A 22,943-nucleotide genomic window follows, 5' to 3' on the forward strand; every position below is an offset into this window, starting at 1 on the left:
GTTGATAAGGCCATGTTGTGGCATAATAGACTTGGTCATATGAGTGAAAAGGGTCTTAATATTTTGAAGAAAAATGAGTTGTTATCTGAAAATGATTTTCAAAATAGTCTCCCCTTTTGTGACACTTGTGTGTTGGGCAAACAACACAGAGTTACCTTCCCCACTCCTATGACTGACAATGTCAGTCAGAGTGTTATTGAGTATCTCCACATGGATGTGTGGGGACCAGCCTCTGTTTCTTCTCATTCAGGGTCTGTGTATTTTCTGTCCATAATTGATGATTTCTCCAGGAAAGTTTGGTGTTTTTTAATGAAAAATAAGTCTGAAGTCTTTGAAAAATTTTTGACTTGGAAAAATCTTGTTGAAAATCAAACTGGAAAAACCATTAAAGTCATTAGGACAGATAATGGCCTTGAGTTTTGTAATTCCCAAATGGATGCTTTGTGCTCCAAGTTTGGAATTAAAAGACACAAGACCACTCCTTATACCCCTCAGCAAAATGGAGTTGCTGAAAGGATGAACAGAACCCTTTTGGAAAAAGTTAGGTGTCTTTTGTCTAAAAGTGGTCTTTCTAAAAAATTTTGGGGTGAAGCCCTTCTGACTTCAGCATACCTGGTGAATAGGTCTCCCTCAGTCCCTTTAAAGGGTAAATGTCCTGAGTCTATATTCACTGGGAGGAAAATCTCTTTATCCCATTTAAAAGTTTTTGGATGTAGTGCTTTCATTCACTCTAAAACTGATAAGCTGGATCCCAGATCCAAGAAAGGGGTATTTCTTGGATATCCAGAAGGTGTTAAGGGTTATAGGATTTGGAATAGAAGTGAACCAGGTTTTAGGGTCATAATAAGTAGGGATGTGGTCTTTAATGAGGATGAATTCCCCTGTCTTAAGCCTGACCCTGATACCTCTCCTATAAGTGCTGACAATGAGCCTCTTAGTGAGGTGGAGTCCACTGACACTCTCACTGAGGTGGAGCCATCTAATGATGCTCCAAGTGAGGTGGAGCACTTCTGGAATACAAACCCTATAGCCCCTGACCCTGAACCAGAACCTGAGCTTGAGCCTCAGCTTGAGCCTGAACCCCAAAATGTGACTCTTCATGATGACCAAGTTGTTGAGCCTGAACATGTTCCTAACCCTGGTCCAGATTTGAAGGATTACCTCCTGTCTAGAGATAGAGTCAGAAGGAATCCTAATCCCCCTGTTAGGTATTTAGGCCTTGTTAACTTGGTTAATCTTGCTTTTAATGTTTTTGAGTCTGATGGAAATGAGCCCCAATCTTATAAGCAGGCTCAAAAGTCCAAGTTTTGGGACATGTGGTTCAAAGCTATGACAGAAGAAATCCACTCTTTGTATGTTAATAAAACCTGGATTCTTGTGCCTCTGCCCCCTGGTGCCTCTGTGGTTGACTGCAGGTGGTTGTTTAAGCTGAAAGATGAGATTGAGGGGTTGAGGTACAAGGCTAGGTTGGTTGCAAAGGGTTTTACACAGCAAGAGGGGGTAGACTATACAGAAATTTTTGCTCCTGTGGTTAAGTTTACTACTGTGAGAGTGATGCTTGCCTTATGTGCTCATTTTAATTGGGAATTAAAGCAAATGGATGTCAAAACTGCTTTTCTTCATGGTGACTTGGATAAACCCATTTACATGAAACAACCAGAGGGTTTTGTGGATCCAAACTTTCCCAATCATGTGTGTTTACTTAAGAAAGCTTTGTATGGTCTTAAACAATCTCCAAGGCAGTGGAATATTAAGTTCAATACTTGCATGCAGAAGTTAGGCTTTGTTAGGAGCTCCTTTGATGCTTGTTTGTATGTGAAAGATCTTGATAAAGTGCCTGTGTTCTTGCTGCTGTATGTGGATGATATGCTTATTATGGGTCCTTGCATGAAGTCTGTTAAACATGTGCAATCTGCTCTCTGTGATAATTTTGACATGAAAGACCTTGGTGATGCCAAAAAGATTTTGGGGATCAATATCCTAAGGGATAGGAAGTCCTCATCTCTGATTCTTCATCAGGAACCTTATGTGCAAAAAATTCTTGAAAAGTTTAATATGCTTGGTGCTAAAACTGCTTCTGTTCCTCTAGCTGCTCATTTCTTGCTAAGTAAGGACTTGTGTCCTAAGTCTGAGTCTGATGTGAAAGCTATGAAGAAGGTCCCTTATTCTAATGCTATAGGTTCTGTTATGTATCTCATGGTTAGTACTAGGCCTGATATTGCCTATGCTGTTTCTTGCTTAAGTAGATACATGTCTAATCCTGGACCTGTGCATTGGGAGGCTCTTAAATGGTTGCTTAGGTATCTGAAACATACTTCCAAGTATGGTCTGTGTTTTTCTAAGTGTGATGATGGTGTTGAGCTATGTGGTTTTGTTGATTCTAACTATGCTAATGACAAGGACAAGAGAAAGTCCACTACTTCTTATAATCAATAAAGAGGTCCCGGTAATTAGCGAATCCCGAGTGATCTGATCCCTACAATATGTGATCGAACGAGGTTGTATAGTGGAGTATATTTTAGGAGTTATATATTTTAACAAAAATTACATAAGAAAGAAAGATTAGGGATTATATAATGATAGTGGATCTATAAGTATGGGTTAATTCTCACATATTTTAGATAAATATAGGTCACCTGATATAAAGATACCTAATGAAGAAGAATGAAATTTGTATGAACTCTAATTAATTAAAGCCAAACTATTTTGAGATTCACATGAGCTATGGATTTTTATGAAAATGTTGAGAACTTATGAGAGTGTCTAAATTATATTTATACAGAAATGATGAGATTAACGCCTAAAGCAAATGATTATACGAAATGGATCAATCAAGAACATAAGATTAGCTTGATGTTAAAACATAGGTATTAATTAGTGTTGCAGCATAATAAAAAGGGAAATTAAGTTTATTTAGCTAATGAATTAATTTATTTGCGGTTCTTGGAAAAATGGAAATAGCTCCCGGGTTTGATTGGTCACGTGTTGTGTTCTATAGAATTTACTTAGTGAGAAAAAGTGAAATTGGAAATTTAATTAGAATATTAAAGTTGAAAGGAAAAATTAAATTAATATAGCTGATGGTTTTATGTATATGTTGATCCTAAAAGTATAATGTTGAATAAGAATAGGTGTTCATGGAAACTACTGGGATTTTTAAATAAAGTAAGATTAGCAGTTATTAAATATTAATTGCAAAAATATTTAATTCTAGTGAATGATCTGATTCTCTATCTGCACCCTCATGGGTGATCTGATTCTCTGTCTGCACCTTGAGCGGTGATTTGATTCTATGTCTGCACCCTAAATGGGTGGTCTGGTCCGCGTACCCTAGTCTTTCACTAAACACTTAATGCTAATGATTTAAATATGTGGATTTGAATTCGGAAAATGAAATTTTTAAATTGTCATACTTGATACTGGAACTGTGACATCACCTACTCAGCAGACGGACGATCGGCTGGGAGGTGTTACAATTTTAATTAAATATTACACTTCTTTTGCTCCATTATATGTGATACATTTCTTTTGGACATAAAATTTTAAATTGCAATGTTTAATAGTCAAGGATCAAGGAATAATCAAAACTGAAGGTGGAACAACTTTTAATTTTGCTCCATTATATGTGATACATTTCTTTTGGACATAAAATTTTAAATTGCAATGTTTAATAGTCAAGGATCAAGGAATAATCAAAACTGAAGGTGGAACAACTTTTAAGGACTTTGAGATCACAGTATACTGACTACTGAGCAAGGAGCAAAAAGAAGCCATTTGCTTGTGAAACTGAATGTTAACGCCATAATTGAGCATATTAGTTTCTAGTGAACTGCTCATTAATCCCTAATATTTGGGCCGGTGACGCTACAAATCCCTAATAAAAAAAAATAACTCCAAATAACCCTAATGTTTTATATAATCACAAATGATGTTTTTTCGGACAAAAACACCTCCATGCTTTATAAGCGCATTTTTGTCATTTCATTATATTACTGACATATGATTTCTGTCATAATTCTATCAGTAACTTCTTATGCAATTTTCTAATAAGCTTTGATACTTCATAGAATAAAAATTTTGTCATTAATTTTATTATGAAAATATCCTATTTTTGCGGCATTAATTTATAAATTTACGTCCTCTTAATTTCAAATACTATTATTAATAAAAAAAATTCTTCATGGACTAAATAGTTAATATCATATGCTTGAATAATTTCAAAATATCTTATATTCAATTTTATCGTAAAAAACAAGAACCAATTTTATACCTAAAGATTGAATATTCATATGATGTTAAAAATTTCAGTTTGAGCTAAGTTAAAATTCTCAATAAAATATCAATCATAAAAATCGTCTTATAATTAGACTTAGAGTAACAAATTAGCTCGATGGTATATAATGAAATATATTTTAAATGTCAATGTTTTCAAGAAAATAATTACTGTATCATTTAATTAAATGTGAAATACAGTATTTTTTATTTTGTGTATTATTGATTCATATTTTATTGCATAAATAACTTCACTTTTTCGTATTTTTTTTATTTCTCAGTGAATTCCCTACATGATATAACCAGTATATTTTTACCACTAACTAGAAATAAATGGATATGAGAAGTTTTTCTCTTTGCAAATAATAAAAAAACGTTAATCACGTACGAAGTACCAGAACTTATTAGTAAATCACATAAGAGCATCCGCAGCGGTCAAGAGGACGCTGCTCGTCCGTCCGTGCCGCTGAGCACGGTGCCGTCCGTCCGCCGCTGGAGCTTGTCCGTCCGTGCCAGCGGCACGGCGCTGCTCTTAGCTAAGAGCACGTCCGTGCCGCTGAGCACAATTACATGGCAGCTTCTAATTGGCCAACGGCATAGCCGTTGGCAATTTCGTTTTTTTTATTTTATTTTTAAAAAAATTCGAAATTTATTTTAAAAAATGTTTTTAAATAAAAAAAAATATTTTCCCACTTCCCAAAAAAATATATCCGTTTTCTACCCACTTTTAATTTATTTTTCAATTTTTTTTCCCCAAAATTCACATTTTCATCTATAAATACCCCCACTCCAACATAAAAAAAATCACATTCTCATCTATTATCTATACTATCATCATCTACATTCTCTCATCTTTTTTCCTCCCACTCTATCATCTAACTTCCCACCACACTACACAATGTCCGGCTCCGGCGATCACCCCTCCGGCAATCGCGGTTGGAACCACGATTGGTTCGACTCCGAGGCCGGATATAGTCCGGAAACCCAATTTACGGCCCCTCCTCAAACACAAGGTTCGCAAGCTCCGGGTGGCTACCGTCCTTACCCGGTGCACGACCTAAACCCCCGGGTTCGGGTGGGCACCCGAACCCGGATCGGGAGGAGAGCAGCACTACTCCTACTTCTCCTACTCCTACTTCCGGGTGAGATGATGGCTCCTACTTGGCAGTCTCCTCCCTCGGCACGAACCAAACCGGGGAAACTTATTGGTCGTGGCACCCGCACCCCGTACACTCCGGTGAGATGATGGCGATGTTCAAAGCCTACTTGGCAGTCTCCGAAGATCCGGACGTCGGCACGAACCAAACCGGGGAAACTTATTGGTGGCGCATCACTCGCCTCTACAATGAAACCCGGCCGGAGGGAACCATATATCGCAATGATAGTATGGTTCGCAATTGCATCTACAGATGCAACGAGGCAATCGGGAAGTTCCAGGGGATTTACCTCCAGGAAGAGCGGTCGGCGGGGAGCGGCACGAACGAGCTCGACATCATCACTGCCGCCTTGGCGGCATACCAACGGGAGGAGTACAAACCGTTCAAGTACCTCGATTGTTGGCAGGAGGGCGCCAACATCCGAAGTATAGGGGCGGCATAGCAGCATCCTCCTCCAGCTCCTCCAGCAAACGGTCGAGGTCGGTAGCTCTATCCTCCTCCGATGATGTGGCTACCCAACTTGCCGGAACTAACTTGGGTAGCCCCGACGCTGGCCCGAGCGGTTCCCGCCGGCCGGTCGGAAGGAAGAAGGCGACGACCACCCGCCGCCGCGCCCCGACTCCATCCGCCGCCGCCCCCGCTCCCTTTGTGCCTCCTCCACCCCCGACCAACTCGTTGTGGGCCATCTTGAGTCAACTCCATATGACCGATACGTCTCACATGACTCCGGAACAACTTGCAACACATGAGCAATTGATCCGGGGTCTCAAGAGGCAATTGGGGTTGGAGGAATAGTCTTCCACGTTTGTAATTTTTAATTTGTAGGATTTTAATTATGTATTTTTTATTTTAATTATGTATTTTTATTTTTAGTATTTTAATTATGTAATTTGTATTTTTTAGGATTTTAATTATGTAATTTTTATTTTATAATGTATTTTTATAATGTAGAAATGTTTTTAAAAATTGGAGTATTTAAATTGAATAATAGAATGGTGGGACCCTTGAGCTTGTCCTTAGCTAAGAGCACGGATGTGGGTGTTGTGCTCTTAGCTAAGGACAAGGAATAAAAGTGGGTCCGGGCCCACCTCCGTGCTCTTAGCTAAGAGCACGGATGGGGATGCTCTAAGAAGTTGCTGACAGAATTCATGTCAGTGACTTTAGGGATTGTCAAAAATGCTCTTCAAATCATTTGGGCATTTTCGTCCGAAAAGTGGCTAAAAACACTGCATTCGTTATTATATTAAACGTTAGGGTCATCTGAGGTTCTTTTTGTTGTTTCGGGTCTGTGGTGTCACAAGCACAAACGTTAGAGACTTATGAGGCAGTTAACTCATTAGCTTTATACTCCATCCGTCCCTAAAAATTTGTCACTTATTTCCATTTTCGTCTGTCCCTAAAAATTTGTCACTTTTCACTTTTACCATTTTTTTTAGTGGACCCCACATTCCACTAACTCATTCTCACTCACGTTTTATTACTCCATAAAATTAATAATATAAAAATAGGAACTATGTCACTAACTTTTTCAACCCACTTTCTTAAAACCCGTGCGGGTCAAATGATGGCAAATTATAAGGGACAAAGAGAGTAATATGAAATATAATTATCGGTTTTCAACATAAAAATTAGTTATGTGTTACGTCGGTATCAGTTCATATGCATTTGAAAGATTCTTAAAAATATATGAACATGATTAAAAATAGAGTAAAGGTCAATTTTGGTTCTAAACATATGGTCGAAATACGAATTTGGTCAAAAACATTTACTTTTTGAAAAATGGGTCTAGAACAAATGAAATTCGTGTCGATTAGGTCCATTTTTTACGGTTCCGTCAATTTTTAACGGTCAACCATCGATTAGCAAAATGTAAATCGGCTTAATCTCGAAATTAGTCATCTAATTATTGTAAAATGTTCAGAACCTATTTGAGCTTGATTATGAATATCATGGACTAGTTTGACATTTATTAAGTTGTATGTTTTCTAATTTAGATTCACGATAAAAATTCCATCCAGAATTTCTAATCGAAATTTAAAAATCCATCTCATAATGGTATGTAGCAGATTCAAAATCCATCCATCCATATTCAAAATCAAATTCAGATTCAGATTCAAAATTAATCCAAAATTCAAAATTCACCATTCAAAATTAGGGTTTTGCATTCAAATCCATCAAATTTCTTGAATACACAAACAATTGTTACAACAACAACAAACCATAGCCAATACGACATAACATTCATCAATTTCTCAATTTTTTGCTTGGTTGGTGACAATTCGAAGCTACGCTACCTTCTTGCAATTGCAAAAAACGTAGCTAAATCGAAAGTCTTGAGCGTCGCTGCCATCTCCGGAACTGTCACGACCACAACTCCCTAGTGCTAGTGAGCGTAGCTATTTCGCGACTAAACAATTCTCAATAATCAAGGGACAACAATAAAAGGATGAAATCACTTAAATCAATAGTATCAAAGGCATATGGGTACATAGTCAAAACGTGTTCAGAGTATCAAGACTAAGTTCATAGCTTTCTAGCACATACTTCTAGATTTGCAGCGGAAGAGTCCAAGACAAAATAGCACGTATGAAGACATGCTACTTTGGGCTACCTAACTACTTATTTAAAAAGCTTGTCCCAACACCTTCGCCTGCTCGTCCACGTTCAACCTGCACATTTGAAAATAACATGCAGGGCTGAGTATTTGATATACTCAGTGGGCACATTGCCAAAAATGGTTCTATCTTTAATTGTCAATGCCACAGTTGAGTGATCACGGGGTTTTACTTAAAAGACCCGAGTCACTAAAATACTTTTCCTTGAGTAAAGATTTGATTGCGCAATCACATAACATAGATATACCATATCTGAAACTGATGTGAACCGGGAATGTGGCCACATTCCACGACGGTCACTGGACCGGCCAACTCCTTTGTTAGCTCACGGTCCCCTCATGTGTACACTAGTCCGAGTAGGGTTTGCGGCCCTACTGGGACCCGAATTCGATTTAACTAAATTGGCATAGCCAAGCAGATAGGTAATCATAAAACAAAACATGGCATGACAATATACTTGAGCAAAGATTCACATTTTCATACTGAAATCACGTTTTGAAAGAATGCCCACCTCAAAGCAAAATCTCTATCCGTAAGTTCTTTAACTTGGTCTTAGACGACGTGTGAAGACGTCCCTTTAGGAAATAAAATAATACTTGATTAGATTTTGAGATATCCATTAAGTTTAAACATGAATGCATCCTAAGTGCGTGTTCTTTTATTCTTTTTCTTATTTTTCTAGAAAAAGTTTCTAGAAATTCTTGAACATTAATTAAATCAGTAGTTTTAATTCATTGTGGAGGTTTAAGAAATAATTCCATTAACTTAGGAAGTATTACTTCCGTATATCTCGTCGAAATTTATTTATCCTCTCGGGATTTAGTTAACAAACCATTACTTAGTATTAATTATTTGATGGAGTAACTTAGAGGAGCCCATGATTTAATTAGGCACTGCAGGCCCAACTTGATAAAAATATAGTCCAAAGCTACTTTAATAGATCATGGCCCCAAATACTTTATTTTATCACTGGCCCAACATCAATTTAAAAGTAGCCCAACTAAAAAAAATGTCAGCCCAACCTTCTGCTCCCAACTCCACCGATCTCTTCCTCTCCTTCATTTCTAAATTTACTTCTCAAAATCCCCAAATTGAAAGTAGATATCCCTAAATTCTTCTCCCTCCTTCTTCGGCTACATCGCCGCTCCACCTGGGTCGCCGGAGCACCGCTGACTCCAGCTCCTCGGCGTCACGGAGTCGCCGGCGGCTCGTGCCATCACCCTCCGTCTCCGTCCAGTTCTCTCTCTCTTTCCCGGACAGAACAACACCTCGTCCACCTCTCGTCTTCTCCGGCGAATTCTCGCTCGGAGTGAGCCCTTTCGCGGTCGACCAACGCTGTTCGTTGCTCGGCCGGACCGCCCCTTCAGCTGCTCAAACCTCCGCCACTCTTTCTCTCTCTGCAACTCGCCGTGAATACTCTTCCGTCTCCTTTGATTAGGAGGGTAGCGGCGTTACCAACGGGAGAGAAGGCGTCGCCTTTCTCCCTTCATTTCCTTTTCTGTTTTTCTCCGTAGAGACTCTTTCTCCGGAGATCGCAGTGCCACCGCCGAGCAAGCGTCGGGGAGTTCCTAGCGCTGCGCGTCCTCTCTCCGGCCCTCCTTCTCCGTTGTGCGTGGAAGCTCCGGGGTTGCCGTCGCCGGACAGCCCACTTCCTAAGCTAAGTCCCTTTCCCTTTAGCCCCTTTACTTACTCCGTTAATTCTGAGTTTGTGATTGACGATTCAATTGGAAACTTGTAAATAAAGTGATTTATGTTCTTAATCTAAGGGCTTCTCTATTGTGTCTTGTTTATTTTAGTGGAGTGAGTTTCCAGCATGTGTGTCTATGTTGCAGGAGTAAAATGAAAAGAATTTCCCTTATCCTAAATATGAAAATTTGAGAGAGGCAGAGGGTTGTATGCAACATTAATGTTTCTTTTTCTCCCTTTACTTTTATCATGTGGTGTTCTAAGCATGCTTTAGGTTTGATTACTACATGATGACATGAAATTCTGGTTGGGAGGAAGGTGGAGGTGAAATTACCTCTTGGAGAAATTACTAACTTGGTGTTTGTTGTTAGAAAACAAAGCTTGCCCTCCTCCTTTAGAGTTCCTAGTTGCAGTGACAAAGAAAGGGGGTGAAACTGAGTTCTCTTTTTTTGAATGAAGAGAGATTCTTGGAGATGAGGAAGGAGGAAGACATGTTACCTAAAGGATGCAGGGCTGCTGTAAGAAAGCCTGCAGAATCCTACTCCAAGCTCTCTATCTAACTCTTAATTTGCTGAAATTTCAAGTGTATTGAAGGGAGTCTAACGGTGGGGTTGAGGGGGTTTTATAGGTTGATTTTGTACCTTAGGAGAATTAATTGAAAGCTGATTTCCCACTTGTCCTCATGTTGAAACCTATCTCACTTTTGTGATTTAGTAGTACTCTACACTAAATGCAATTTGGTCTTTAGTTGGAGATTACAAGTCCCCTCAAAACTGATTTTGGTTGATTGTGTGACTAGGAAAGCTGGTGCACAGGGGCTGTTTTGGAGGAGCAAAAATGGCAGCTTTGACTTGCCTCTTTTGGGTAAGTCTTTGGTCCTCCATAGCAAAAGAAAGATTGTTTCTTCCCTTCTAATAGTAGTCCCTTAATTACTCTTGTTCCTTAGCCATTAAAACTTGTTTTTATCTTGCAGGTGAGAGAGGAATCTTAGCTCCCACCTAGCTGCACTTCGAGCGGGCCTGGATTTGAATGTCTGGGCCGACGGGCTGCCCAAAACGGGCCCTAAATTGGGCCTGGAGAAAAGGCCCGAAATGCACTCCACAATTTATATTTTCCTTTCCTTGTTTTCTTTCTTTAAGGACTTTGATCCATGTAACCTATTCCATTAGTTGTTCATTTTGTTGCCTATGTAATGCCATTCGAAACATTTTATTTTTCCGAAGTGTGTCTTTAGTCTGTTTTAACTTGCTCACTTACTTCTTTAGTTTTTACTTCGCAACTAAAAAGATTAAGTTTCATTAAAGGCTCGAGATCCACTAAAACTTCACGAAAAGAGAGGACGTTACATTTCTAGTTCCACATTAATATATCGAAAGCAAACTAATGGTGCGGGTATTACAGGAACCCTTGCTGCACCTCGAGTCGGCCATGTCCGATGGGTCGGTCGGATGGTGTATGGTGGTGTTACTGAGAAAGATGAAAGTAGGGTTCTTGGAGAAGAAAGAGAGGGAGAAATGAAAGTTTTAAAGTGAATCCCATATATTTTGCATTTTAATATCAGAAACTTGTTTTTAATTTTATATTTTTCATTTTACATTTTTAATTTTGCATTTTCAAATTTTGCATTTTTAATTTTTTCAAAAAAAAACGTATATATATGCTACAGTAATCAAAATTGTGTAATTGGGTCAACATTTAGCCAATCGGCAGTTCACCGTAAAAAATTGATGGAACTGTCAAAAATGGACCTAATTAACACGGATTTCATTTGTTTTGGATCCGTTTTTAAAAAAAGTGAATGTTTTGGACCAAAGTCGTATTTTAGCCATATGTTTAGGACCAAAATTTACCTTTACTCTTCAAAATATTGCCAAATTTATTTGTTTGAATATATACTCATTATTTGTTTTTTTTGTCGACCACTGACCAATGATGAATTAGCTTTTTATTTTTCACCTTTATTTCTTTTATTTCATCCGGACAGATTCATGATCTTTTGTAAGAGTTAACAACTAGTTTCTGAATTTATTTGTTGAATTTTTTCACCTTCAAATGTATTCTCACGGTTGGAAAACGATTTGTCATTACATTTCAGATTTTGTCTCCTTCTAATGCAACGATTTGGTTTCCTGTGGTTAGCTACTGCTACTGGTACCACTTCGATTTGTCACTACATTTCAGAGTTGTTCTTTGTGAACTCTCATCACACAATATTGCAGGTACTTATCTAATTTGTTACTAGTACTTAGTATTATTTATTTTGTTAGTATATGGTCGTTTGTGGTGGTTTTAATCGAAATTTCAGTGATAACAGATTACCTCTCTAAAAATTAAATGTTTCTCCCCCAGTCCCACTTTAGGAGTCCCATTTGAATTTGACACGAGTTTTAAAAATATAAAGGAAAGTCGGTGAAAAAAAAATAGTGCAATGTGAGTCTACTTTTATATATTAGTTTTATAATAAAATGTGAGTGAAAAAAAGTTAGTGGAATGTGCGGCCTATTACCATTTATGGAATATTCCAACCGGGATTCCTAAAGTGAGACATCCAAAAGTGGTAAACCAGGACTCTTGAAGTGGGACGGATGAGACGGAGGGAGTACCTCTGTTGCATAGTAGTGGACTGGAGTCAGTTTGTCATTTTGGTACGTTTCATATTAATAGAGTCATTTCCTTTTTTAGTAAAAGTCAACAAATTTCTTTTCACTTACTTTATTCTCTCTACTTTTTTTATCACTCTTACTTTATCTTTTTATTTAATACATTACACACATTTTTCTTAATCTCAATGCCGAAAAGAAATGTCTTCATTACTATAGAACGGAGGGAGTAAATGAGATCAATAAGTGTAGCAAAATAGACAACTTTTTGAAAATGACTAAATAAACCTACAATTCGATAATTTTTTGATACTTTGACTATCCTTGCAAATCTGCCCCTCTAGATCCAATTATATTGTCCTTCAGGAGGCCTGAGACTGTGACCATCACTTCACACGTTTGTTGTGATTGTGTTAATTTGCCAAATATACTCATTATTTGTTTTTCTATGGCCTCTTTATTATTTTGTTTTACCAAGTACTACCTTAGTTCCGCTCAAAATATGCACAAATATTGAGTGACATGGAATTTTAAGAAAAATTATTTAGTACTACATCTGTTCCATAATAAGTGTCACATTTTGCCGTTTCGATCCGTTCCACAATAAGAGTCACATTCACTTTTACCGTAAATGCTAAGTACCCACATTCTACAAACCAACTCTACTCACATTTTATTATAAAATTAATATATATAAGTAGGAATCATAATCCACTAACTTATTCAACCTATTTGTTTTTACATTTCTTAAAACACGTGTCCACGCTAAATGTGACACTTAATGTGAGACGAATGTAGTATAATGGAGTAGAGAAAAGAAATGTAGTTGTGTGTTTTAATGAGGAGAGATGAGAGATGAGAGATGAATTTATTTCCAACAATGGAAGATAGACGTCTTATATAGGACAAATTGAAAAAGAAATGTGAATATATTAAATGTAACGTAGGAGAGGAAGTACTATTAATTTGTAAAATTGACAAGTTTTGGATTAAATTATAAAAGGACAAAGTTTCATGCATTTTTTAGGCGCTTCTATTTTCTTTTCTTGTTTTTAATAAATGCAGTTTAGAGTTGAATACTTGAAATCGAATGAAAACGGGCAAAAGTTAAGAAAAAAAGGTGAGATTCTAGAGGTCAAACTCAAAAAGAGAAAATAAAAACACTCCAATTAATAACAAGGTCAAAGATTATTTTAGTATTATTAATAATTTTAAAACAGCAATAAGAATAAATGACAGAAAAGGTAGAGGCGAAAAAGAGTCCTCTCTTTTCTTCCTTCACAATCACATCATATCCAAGCGCTCTCTCTCTTTCAACAAAGGCAGCAGAAGCAGATTCTCTCAACAGCTAGGAGCCATCCAAATGCAAAACCTTCATTAATTCTTTTCGATTACAAGTTTACAACCAACACAAATCAAATTTGTATACATTTAAGCATTATTTTTGAGGAAAACAGAAAAAGAGGAGAAATGGCATTATTGAGACTTCCTCATTTTGATTTTTTCAGACTCTCTCACTTTTCCACAGCAATTCCCATTACAGCTAGTGCTACTACTCTCAGCCATTTCGTTTCTCTCTCACCCCCTTCGCTTGGACATGGAAGATTTGCCGCTTCCTGCTACCGTTCTGTACGGATAAAAAAGGTATCTTTTTTGTTCCTCTCTCTCCTTCTTTTGCCTCTTTTTCTCTTGGAAATGCGAGTAGCTGTTGTTTAATCTTTGCATAAGGGGGTTTTGCGAAATGGGTCTTGCAAATTATTGTTTTGAAAGGGATAGAGATTTCAGCTTTGGTTTAATTTGGTGGATTATCTGTCGTTTCTCTTTGTTTTATGTTTTTTGGTTCTGTTTTTTAGGTTTCCCATTTGCTTATGAGTGAATTAGTGGTTTGATTTTTGTTGAATAGCTGTATTTTAAGCTGATTTGGGAGCCATAGATTATTGTTTTTTTGTTTACACATTGTAGCCATTTTTGTTTTTCCACTGTTGGATTGTCAGCAATTTATTTTTGTTGTTAAAAGGAACTCTTACCATTTTGTTGGTAATTAGCAATTACATTGTTTAGAAAAGCAACAAGATCAGATCTTGATAATATAATCTGTGGAAAGAAACTAGTTTGGTAATAATGTTGGAAGCTTTCGAAGCCTGATGTTTCTCACTGATAACCAACAATTATTTAATCTAATTGATGCACATGTACTTTAATGCAAGAATTAATTTTTGCAAGACTTTTTAATTCTGTTTTGATCAATTTTCTAGTATTTGAGAACTCCAGAAGTGGAGTTTAGTCTTGTAATGTTGATAGTACGTTGCATCTTATGAATGTGCATTGGATAGCTTGAAAAATGGATGGTGATTTGTTGTTAGTTGGTTGTTTCAGCTGAATTTGTGCGTAATTAGGGCTTTCCGAAAATGGGTGATCAAAAGATTTCATTACTATGCCTAGCCTTATGACTTATGAGTATAAGTTGTTAGTCCATGTGTCGACTTGTAAATGATCATGCCAACTGAGGATAAATGTAATAAATGATTGAATGATTCCACGATGAAAGATGAAACAAGGAAACGTGTATTTATACGGCAATTGACCAATAACAACCCCTCCAACTCTTACCTATGTGGAACACAAAGTCTATTCATGTTGTGGTGTTCTACTGTTCTAGTGAAATCCACTTGTCTTAGACATATATTTCCACGCATCAGTTGGTTTTCACTAATCATTTACTACCAGGGGCCTGTGTTTTCTGTGTGGTGGTATAGTTTCTAATTGGATATGACGGACCACAGCAAAATATAGAGGAATTGGGAGATGACATCCAGATGTTAGGTTCAGATGAGGAAGTCTCGACTCAGATTCCAACTCAAGCCCAGTCTCTTGTTGAAGGGTCTGGAGCTGTTATGGTGTCTGAGTATAGACCTGCCACTGATGTAGACTACCTACAGGTATGTGCAAATTTATGTCTCAATCATTTAGACATGTCCTTTTTTATGGCTTTGTCAAAACTTGACGTACGCCGCTAATTAAGGTCCATTTTGACTGGATTAGAATACTAAACCGAGATTAATGAGCAACATATAACAATGGATTGTTATGTTTTTATTTTAGGAATTACTGGCAATTCAACAACAAGGCCCCAGAGCAATTGGTTTCTTTGGCACACGAAACATGGGGTTTATGCACCAAGAACTTATTGAGATTCTCAGCTATGCACTGGTCATAACTGTATGTACTTGAAACATTTTCAAATATAAGTATTACATATATGCATCATCATTTGAAAACTTTCAATAATCTTACAATATAATAATACAACAATGCTCTCATTTCAAACATTATTTGGACTCTAAATGAAAATCCTCTTTCATACCCTATACCCCAAAACCAAATGTTTAGCACTCCTATTACTCAACGAGCTTATTTCAATCGCATATGCTCCGGACTCTTCTCTGCTCTCCTTATGAATTCATACTGTGAATTCTCCATTGTTTTCTTTGCAGAAAAACCATATCTTCTCTTCAGGAGCATCGGGGACTAATGCTGCTGTTATTAGAGGAGCTCTTCGAGCTGAAAAACCAGAACTGCTAACTGTGATACTTCCACAAAGTTTGAAAAAGCAGCCTCCAGAGAGTCAGGAATTACTTTCCAAAGTAAGATCTGGAGATATGATTAATGCTAAATTTGCCGGGATTAATAAAATTTTGCTTATGTTCTTATCCAATATTGTGATTTTGCCTCTCCATGATATCTTCTATAACTATGAAATAACTGTTGTGATTCCTTTTGAGTTATTGGAATTTTGTTATTGCGTATAAATGTTCTCTCCCGTCTATAATTACTAAAATATGCCACTATAATTTCATATACAAGACGGGGTTGCTAGTTTAGGAAATGATATCAACTAAGATAGAAAGAGCATTGATGCCATGTATTCAATTATTTTAGAACTATGTAGAAATTAATTCATAAAAATAATATGTAGCTTCTTTTTTTTTTTCTTTGGGTTACAGGTAAAAAATGTGATAGAGAAGCCTTACAACGACCATCTTCCGTTGATAGAGGCTAGCAGGTAGCACTTCGTTTCATCGATACTGCTCATTGCCCTTTGCTTTGAAGTATCATGCAGTTTTGTGAAGGAAAAAAAAATTGATCTTTCAAACTAACTTGTGTACCTAGTCATTCCATAAGCAAAGATTTTACTCATGTCAATAGGCAAAACTTTGTTGCAGGCTGTGTAACATGGACATCATCTCTCAAGTGCAGCAGGTCATTTGTTTTGCCTTTCACGACAGTAGGTTGCTCATGGAGACGTGTCAAGAGGCGAAGAACATGCGGAAGATTGTTACTCTGTTCTATCTGGATTGATCGAGGCTTTGCTCGCCCAGTTTATAACTTGAAATCTTGTTTTGCTTGTAGAGTAGAATGCACAAAACAGATGCTTTTTTTTTTTTTTTTTTTTTTCTATCCAGATTTTAGAGAAATTTGAAATATATGTGGCCCAAACCCTCCAAATATTTGGGTGGAATATGATAGATTTCATCATCTTTTGACTATACAGAAAAGGCATCACTATTTAGGGCATGATTTTCAATGAAGCATAACAAATAATTGGCGGTATTAATTTAATTTAAACAACCTTTTTTAAGTTCCCATTTCTTTAATCAACATTTTACTTGACAAGTTGTACATCGTTTTAATTTTAACTTGACGATTACTACTTATAAATCTTAATGCACAACATGGTCATCTATAATTAGGGTTTTATGCTCCACAATTTGAATTTAATAGACCAGTGAGGCTGTCAACGTGATGCAAAATGTTTGGTAAAATGTAAAGAATTAAAATCTTACCTCATACTTGAGCATTCAAGAATCCTGATAATATTTATATAGCTAGTAGAATTTACAAAATGTCAGCAATATAAATGACAATTATCGCATATGATAAGCAGAAGCAATGCCGGTCAGCTGCAAATCTCAAGATAGTCGAAACAAAAAAGAGCGTCACCGGCATAAATAAACAAGGCCCATGATCATGGAGATTCCACGACATTAAGTAGGTAATGGTTCCTCCAGAACTGCAGTCAATACAAATAGGGTATAAAACTGTCTGGCCTTAACAATGCAGAGAGAGAGAGAGAGAGAGAGAGAGAGAGAGAGACCTTTTCTATGTTCAGAAGTTTCAGATGAAGAATGAGCAACAGTTTCTGATACGGCTGGGGCTTTGGTTGGCACATCAGGAAGGTCCAGCTCGTCTTCTTGTTCTTGAGAAGAAGGTGCTGGTGTTGCAGACGGAACTTTGGGCAGATCTAAGAGTGTTAACTGTACGACACAGAAATTCCTTTAGTTCACAGCATTTAATATTATACATAACTTTCATGTTGAAGATCAATATACAATAGTTTAGATTTGCGGTTAGATCCAACCGTGCCAGCACATATATAACATACGAAACTTGCCTAAAAAGCATACACAAGATTGTATTGAGCTAATAATATATCCTACAAGTCTGTAGAACAACCATCATGCTTTCCATAAAACGACTACCCAACAGAAACTGGACAATAATGTTCTAGTACTATAACTACGTTCATGTTAAATTCCAAACCGAAAACTGAAGCAATTGAGATAATAACAGTGGCATAAGGAAACGAAATAAAGACCTGAGCCTCTAGACCCTCGAATTCCGCTAAGACTTCCTCTTCATCTTCAGCCGATAGCTTCTCTCCCAGAATGGCATTAATTTCCTACACCAGAAAATAAAATAAAATCAGGGAGTATAGACTCATTGGAAAAGTAGAGAACAATGCCTAAGTGGATAGATAATACAGGTCTCACGGCAAATCATATTATATACAATCCTAATTTCTTCTTTAATTAGGTAATATGCCTTGCAAGGTGCTGATGTAAGTATAAGGACAGATGGTAGCATAAAGAATTGAAGATATTGTTATATTGCTTCACCAAGGCCGACTATTTAAAAGGAATCTGCACTTGCTTGGTAGTCAAAAGATAAAATGATTTTTGACATGTGGAAAAAACGACAGTAACTCGTTAGGAGTTTCTTGTGAAAGAAATAAAAGAATTGAATCTTTGTTAAGTATAATATATGACAATATGGAAGAAACATCACCAATCAACCATGTGACTCAGAACCATTTCAGCAGTGAAAACTCCACAGAACTTTATACGCTAAAGAATTCTATAGACAATACTAGTTGACTGACTGGCTGGGTAAGTGTGATTTAAGTTACTCCCTCGATCCCATAAAAATATGTGCACTTTCCATTTTTGGAAAGTTATCCCAATTTATTACCCCTATACATCAACTTATTTACAACTTATACCACCATTAAACACTAGTAATAATGTGGGTCCCACTATCTACTAACACTACTTTAACCACCCTTCTCCTCCTTTCTCTTACTTTACCAATTTTATCTTAATTCCCGTGCCATATCAAGCCCATATTTTTATGGGACGGAGGGAGTATAAAATATGAATCAGTGAAAGCAATATTTACTACCCAATTAATGGAAATAAACCCTGTAGCAATGTCAGGTAGAAATGGGATGACGAGATAGTGACACTCACTTCTTGGTAAGCTTTTGCCTCGGCAGAATCATCCATCAGTTTTTGAACATCATCAAGGCTTATCTCACTTTGCATCGCTTTAACTGCATTATTTCCAGTCTTCAAACTCTCAAAAACTGCCTTTTGCTTGCTTGCTAGTTCGACATCAGCTAACTGAAGTGAATCCAGCAGAATATACATGTCAAATCTAATACGTATAAGAAACCACCCAAAATGAAGAGAACCTGGCCGAAGTAGACTTACTTGCTGCTCTACATTGATAAGCCAGCCATCAACTTGCTTTAATAGGTCTTCTTGAACCTTCTTCTTTTTCAATGCTAACAATGCCCTGTCTTTCTTCTTTTCCCGAAGTAAATCTTTTGCAGCTTGCTTTTCAGCATCAATGACAGCCTCTAGCTGAAAGTGTCAAAGGCAGAAATGTTAATAGATCTCATATGACACTGACCACCAGTAGCTTGTCAAGGAAAAAAAATCACTAAACAATGACAATGACTTAGCCTATTTATTACCTAATGACCAGTGCTGATTACTGGTTGATTAAGTTTTAACAACTAAAAATCAGCATACTTACTACATAATGATCCTTGGTGATTTTTAAGATCCCAGCTTAAAGTGGAATCGTTGCCAGCCATTCAGTCATGATCTCAAAATAATCAATTTTGTTGATTTTTGCTCAAATATAACATCACCACAAGGTTATTTTTGCATCCGTTAACAATAATTACTCACCCCGTCCCACTATAACCGAGTCGTGATCTTATTTTTGGTCGTCCCACTATAAGTGAGTCGTTTTCTTTTTGGTTGCCCCACTATAAGGGAGTACCTAAAGAAGTGTTATCTGTTGTTTAGTAAAAGAGAATATAACATTGGATACATCCCCTATGAACTAAAGACAAGGGGATTATCAGCTATGATTTCCAATCATAGCAATCAATATTACTAAATCAATTCCCATTACAGATTAGCAGTCCCCGGGGATAAGTTCACAAAAAAAAAAAAAAAATCCCCAAATTCGAACAATTCCACACAAATTGAAGATGATGAAGAGCGACACAAAAACTCAAATTGAGTTCATACATTAATTAGAACAAGATTAATGAAACACGATGAAATCGCACCTGCTGCTGGTATTGACCGAGCTTGCGGCGTTGGGTTTTGAGGGAAAGAATGGCTCTGTCCACCTCCGTGATCATCGGTTTTTTCACAAACACATTCCCCATTCCATTCACTCAATCCCTTTCAGAAAGGTAGTATGAGTAATAGATATCATGGAGAATTGGAGATTATGGAATTGGACAAAAACGAAATTGAAATAGACTGTAGCCAATTTCCATTTCCCAATAATTTAATTATTTTCATTTCGAGAAATTGATTTCAAAAGGTAGTGAATTTATATTATTATGCGATCGCAGAACAATATAGAATTTCAAAAGAAAATTAAGAAATAGAATTACTAATGAGTGCTTTATTTATCTTGTGATTCTCAAATTTTCAACTTTGGTAGAATAAATTAAAAATAAATCAATTTTGTGTTGAATGAAAGTATTAAAAATTTTGTTCATACCAAAAAAGTGTAGAGCTTTGAGATATAATTTAAAACTAAAGTGTCAACTTTTTCAAAAGCATTATAAGTAATTGAATATTGAAATATTTTTAAATCTAGATCCAATGTTGGAGGCTAGCATCAAAACACAACACTAATAATGTAATGATCTTAAATCCAAGAACTACATACTTTGGTGTTTTAATTGTAAATGAATTTTGAATTCGAAAACTAAGGAAGCAAATAACATTACACTATCGATTACTATCGTAGGTTACAAAAGGTCTAATATCCTGATTTTGCTCAAACACTTTCATATCCTCCTTGCTTAAATGCACCCACGCCTCAATTCCATCCCCATCTCCGTTCCCCATCAGAATCGTCATGTCTTGAGCGTGCATTGGAGCGACACCGACCCAAACCGGCTTCCCCCATCCGAAATCCGCTTCATAGAATCCAAACTTACTCCAATCGCTAAACCATAGAGTCGTGGCACCAACTCCGGGAAGTGCATTCGCCACCGGTTTCAAAGAGGCACCGCCAAAACCAATCCGACTACACTTTGCTATGGCCTTCCCAATAGCCTCCTCCATCAGATCCACCAGTCCCTGAATCCCCATCTCTGGCCCCGCAGGGCAGCTGCTAACCGCCTGCAACACAATATTACCACATGCATGTTTCTGCAGAGGTGGCACTGTTCTCCCCCTCATGTTAACTGCATGACTGATGTAACAGCCGTCTCCAGATCGGCCAATCAGCGCTTTCGCTATCACAGCAGACACCACCACCACCTTCGAAACCATCCCTCCCCCGTCTTTAACCCTTAACTTCGACCTAGCCCTGTCTATACCTTCCTTGTTAAAGCAAAACCTTCTACACACTATCCCATGATTTCCCTCTGTTCTGGAAGATTCCACTTTAGACCAATTTCTTCCAGGGAAAAGCGCGGTAGATTCATAAAAAGTTGGGATAGCATCAGGACCTGCTGGAGGAAAAAGTTGGATAACAACAAGACTGATGTTCATAAAAAGTTGGGATAGCAGCAAGACTGATGTTCTCACCTGAACTGCTGGAGGCATTCCACCAGGCAGAAATGAACGTCGAGAGTGAACAAGTGTCGAATATCCTGTGCGAGACGCTGACGCCAATCACCAATCCACCGCATTTCAGATGTGTGATCTGAACTGAAAGCAGAGGATCCGATTCTCCATCCATTTGGTGAGATCGGCGTGGAAGGAGATCGTTCAGTTGTTCACTTGTCCCGACAATGTTGGCCAGCTCCACATCTGGGGCTTCTGCTTCCACAAACTCGACACCCTCGTCGCTGCAGTTGATGGACTGATCGGTCTTTATGTATCTTCCGGCAAGGACGTAGAATTGTGGGAGGATCTTCTGCAGAGATTCTTCGAGTTTTTGAGTTATTCGGGGTGGTTTTGATGGATAGAATAAAATGACGCCGATGTTGGTGGATGGAGCAAGCTCATCTATGCATGAGATTTTGTAGTTTTGGAGGTTTTGAGGAGTTGGGGAAGATGGTTTGATCAATTTTCTTCTTACTACGTTTGCTCTCATGGTTGCTAAACAAGAAAGTGTAAATCTAGATCTAAGTGTTTTCAAATTTCAAACATGAAGCATCTGTATTTTTTACTGTATCAAACAATAGACGACAAATCATAAATAGACAAGCACTAAAAATATCTAAGGCTGTCAGTTTTCATGTTGTTAACTTTGGTGAATGATAACACACAAAGAACAAAGAACAAATGGTACTCCCTCCGTCCTCTCTCCGATTAAAGTCACACTTTCTCATTTCGGTCCGTCCCCAATTAAGAGTCACACTTCATTTTTACCATAAATGGTAAGTAGGTCTCACATTCCACTAACTCACTTCACTCACATTTTATTATAAAATCAATATAAAATAGTGGGTCTCACATTCGACTAACTTTTTCAACCAACTTTTCTTTACATTTCTTAAAACCCGTACCCGGTCAAGGTGTGACTCTTAATCGGGGACGGAGGGAGTATTATTTAAGTATGATTAGTTGAGAAGTTATATCTTTCGGCCCAATCCTTAAGTGTTTTTATAATATGAATAACTGCTACTAAACGCCTATAAATCCACATCCTCTGTTAGAAAATTAATACTCCCTCCGTCCCAAGGTATTAGACCAACTTTCCTTTTTGGGATGTCCCAACATATTAACTCATTTCTTTTTTTTTAGCAAAAAGCATCTATCTTATTTTATTCTCCATCTACTTTTTTCTCTCTTCTCTCCCCTACTTTTTCCCTCTCTCATACTTTACTCTCTCCACTTTAACTATTTAAATATATTGTCCTTAAATCATGTGCCCAAAAGAAGTGAGTCTAATACTCCGAGACGGAGGGAGTACAAGTAATCAAATATAAATACATGAACACGTGAATTATTTACCTAATTTGTTATAATGTGTTGTTGGAAATTTGGAATTCACCTAATTAG

General features: G+C 37.3%; 3 protein-coding genes and 2 long non-coding RNA genes across 8 annotated transcripts; 2 read left to right on the plus strand and 3 right to left on the minus strand.

The window, feature by feature from the left end:
* Window positions 1-7,874: 7,874 nt before the first annotated feature.
* Window positions 7,875-8,606, minus strand: LOC125187075. The gene is made up of 2 exons (XR_007170559.1): window positions 8,556-8,606; window positions 7,875-8,098 (listed from the first exon to the last, which is right to left on the minus strand). It is a non-coding gene; the product is annotated as an uncharacterized LOC125187075 (long non-coding RNA).
* Window positions 8,607-9,088: 482 nt separating this feature from the next.
* LOC125190945 lies at window positions 9,089-10,948 on the plus strand. Its single transcript, XR_007171002.1, has 2 exons — window positions 9,089-10,594; window positions 10,704-10,948. It is a non-coding gene; the product is annotated as an uncharacterized LOC125190945 (long non-coding RNA).
* A 2,649-nt stretch (window positions 10,949-13,597) lies between these two features.
* Window positions 13,598-16,877, plus strand: LOC125190228. 4 transcript variants are annotated; one of them, XM_048087474.1, is made up of 7 exons: window positions 13,598-13,753; window positions 13,839-13,974; window positions 15,058-15,269; window positions 15,433-15,549; window positions 15,825-15,974; window positions 16,335-16,393; window positions 16,554-16,877. In XM_048087474.1, the coding sequence occupies exons 3-7, from the start codon at window positions 15,147-15,149 to the stop codon at window positions 16,687-16,689; spliced, it is 585 nt and encodes a 194-aa protein (XP_047943431.1). In that variant the 5' UTR covers window positions 13,598-13,753; window positions 13,839-13,974; window positions 15,058-15,146; the 3' UTR covers window positions 16,690-16,877. The 4 variants fall into 4 exon arrangements, with proteins under 4 accessions (XP_047943431.1, XP_047943430.1, XP_047943428.1 ...); XM_048087473.1 differs by having other exon boundaries at window positions 15,087-15,269; XM_048087471.1 differs by having other exon boundaries at window positions 13,598-13,974; window positions 15,087-15,269.
* Window positions 16,878-17,181: 304 nt separating this feature from the next.
* LOC125190229 (vacuolar protein sorting-associated protein 20 homolog 2-like) lies at window positions 17,182-20,234 on the minus strand. Its single transcript, XM_048087475.1, has 6 exons — window positions 20,036-20,234; window positions 19,161-19,313; window positions 18,918-19,070; window positions 17,987-18,070; window positions 17,486-17,645; window positions 17,182-17,401 (listed from the first exon to the last, which is right to left on the minus strand). The coding sequence occupies exons 1-6, from the start codon at window positions 20,135-20,137 to the stop codon at window positions 17,376-17,378; spliced, it is 678 nt and encodes a 225-aa protein (XP_047943432.1). The 5' UTR covers window positions 20,138-20,234; the 3' UTR covers window positions 17,182-17,375.
* Window positions 20,235-20,549: 315 nt separating this feature from the next.
* LOC125187827 (pelargonidin 3-O-(6-caffeoylglucoside) 5-O-(6-O-malonylglucoside) 4'''-malonyltransferase-like) lies at window positions 20,550-22,090 on the minus strand. The gene is made up of 2 exons (XM_048084472.1): window positions 21,522-22,090; window positions 20,550-21,442 (listed from the first exon to the last, which is right to left on the minus strand). Exons 1-2 carry the CDS (start codon window positions 22,030-22,032, stop codon window positions 20,715-20,717), a joined length of 1,239 nt encoding a protein of 412 aa, XP_047940429.1. The 5' UTR covers window positions 22,033-22,090; the 3' UTR covers window positions 20,550-20,714.
* Between the last annotated feature and the right edge of the window lie 853 nt (window positions 22,091-22,943).

The sequence above is a fragment of the Salvia hispanica genome, chromosome 5 (genome assembly GCF_023119035.1).
Source record: "Salvia hispanica cultivar TCC Black 2014 chromosome 5, UniMelb_Shisp_WGS_1.0, whole genome shotgun sequence".
NCBI lineage: Eukaryota > Viridiplantae > Streptophyta > Magnoliopsida > Lamiales > Lamiaceae > Salvia > Salvia hispanica.

Bases quoted from the DNA above. Each gene is read 5' to 3' on its own strand.
- LOC125190228 (XM_048087471.1), top strand. From the start codon at position 13,801: ATGGCATTATTGAGACTTCCTCATTTTGATTTTTTCAGACTCTCTCAC. The intron at 15,550-15,824 runs GTATGTACTTGA...TTTTCTTTGCAG, and splicing joins GCTATGCACTGGTCATAACT to AAAAACCATATCTTCTCTTC. The intron at 15,975-16,334 runs GTAAGATCTGGA...TTTGGGTTACAG, and splicing joins GTCAGGAATTACTTTCCAAA to GTAAAAAATGTGATAGAGAA.
- LOC125190229 (XM_048087475.1), bottom strand. From the start codon at position 20,137: ATGGGGAATGTGTTTGTGAAAAAACCGATGATCACGGAGGTGGACAGA. The intron at 19,314-20,035 runs GTGCGATTTCAT...TGACACTTTCAG, and splicing joins TCGGTCAATACCAGCAGCAG to CTAGAGGCTGTCATTGATGC. The intron at 19,071-19,160 runs GTAAGTCTACTT...GATTCACTTCAG, and splicing joins TTATCAATGTAGAGCAGCAA to TTAGCTGATGTCGAACTAGC.
- LOC125187827 (XM_048084472.1), bottom strand. From the start codon at position 22,032: ATGAGAGCAAACGTAGTAAGAAGAAAATTGATCAAACCATCTTCCCCA. The intron at 21,443-21,521 runs GTGAGAACATCA...TTCCTCCAGCAG, and splicing joins GAATGCCTCCAGCAGTTCAG to GTCCTGATGCTATCCCAACT.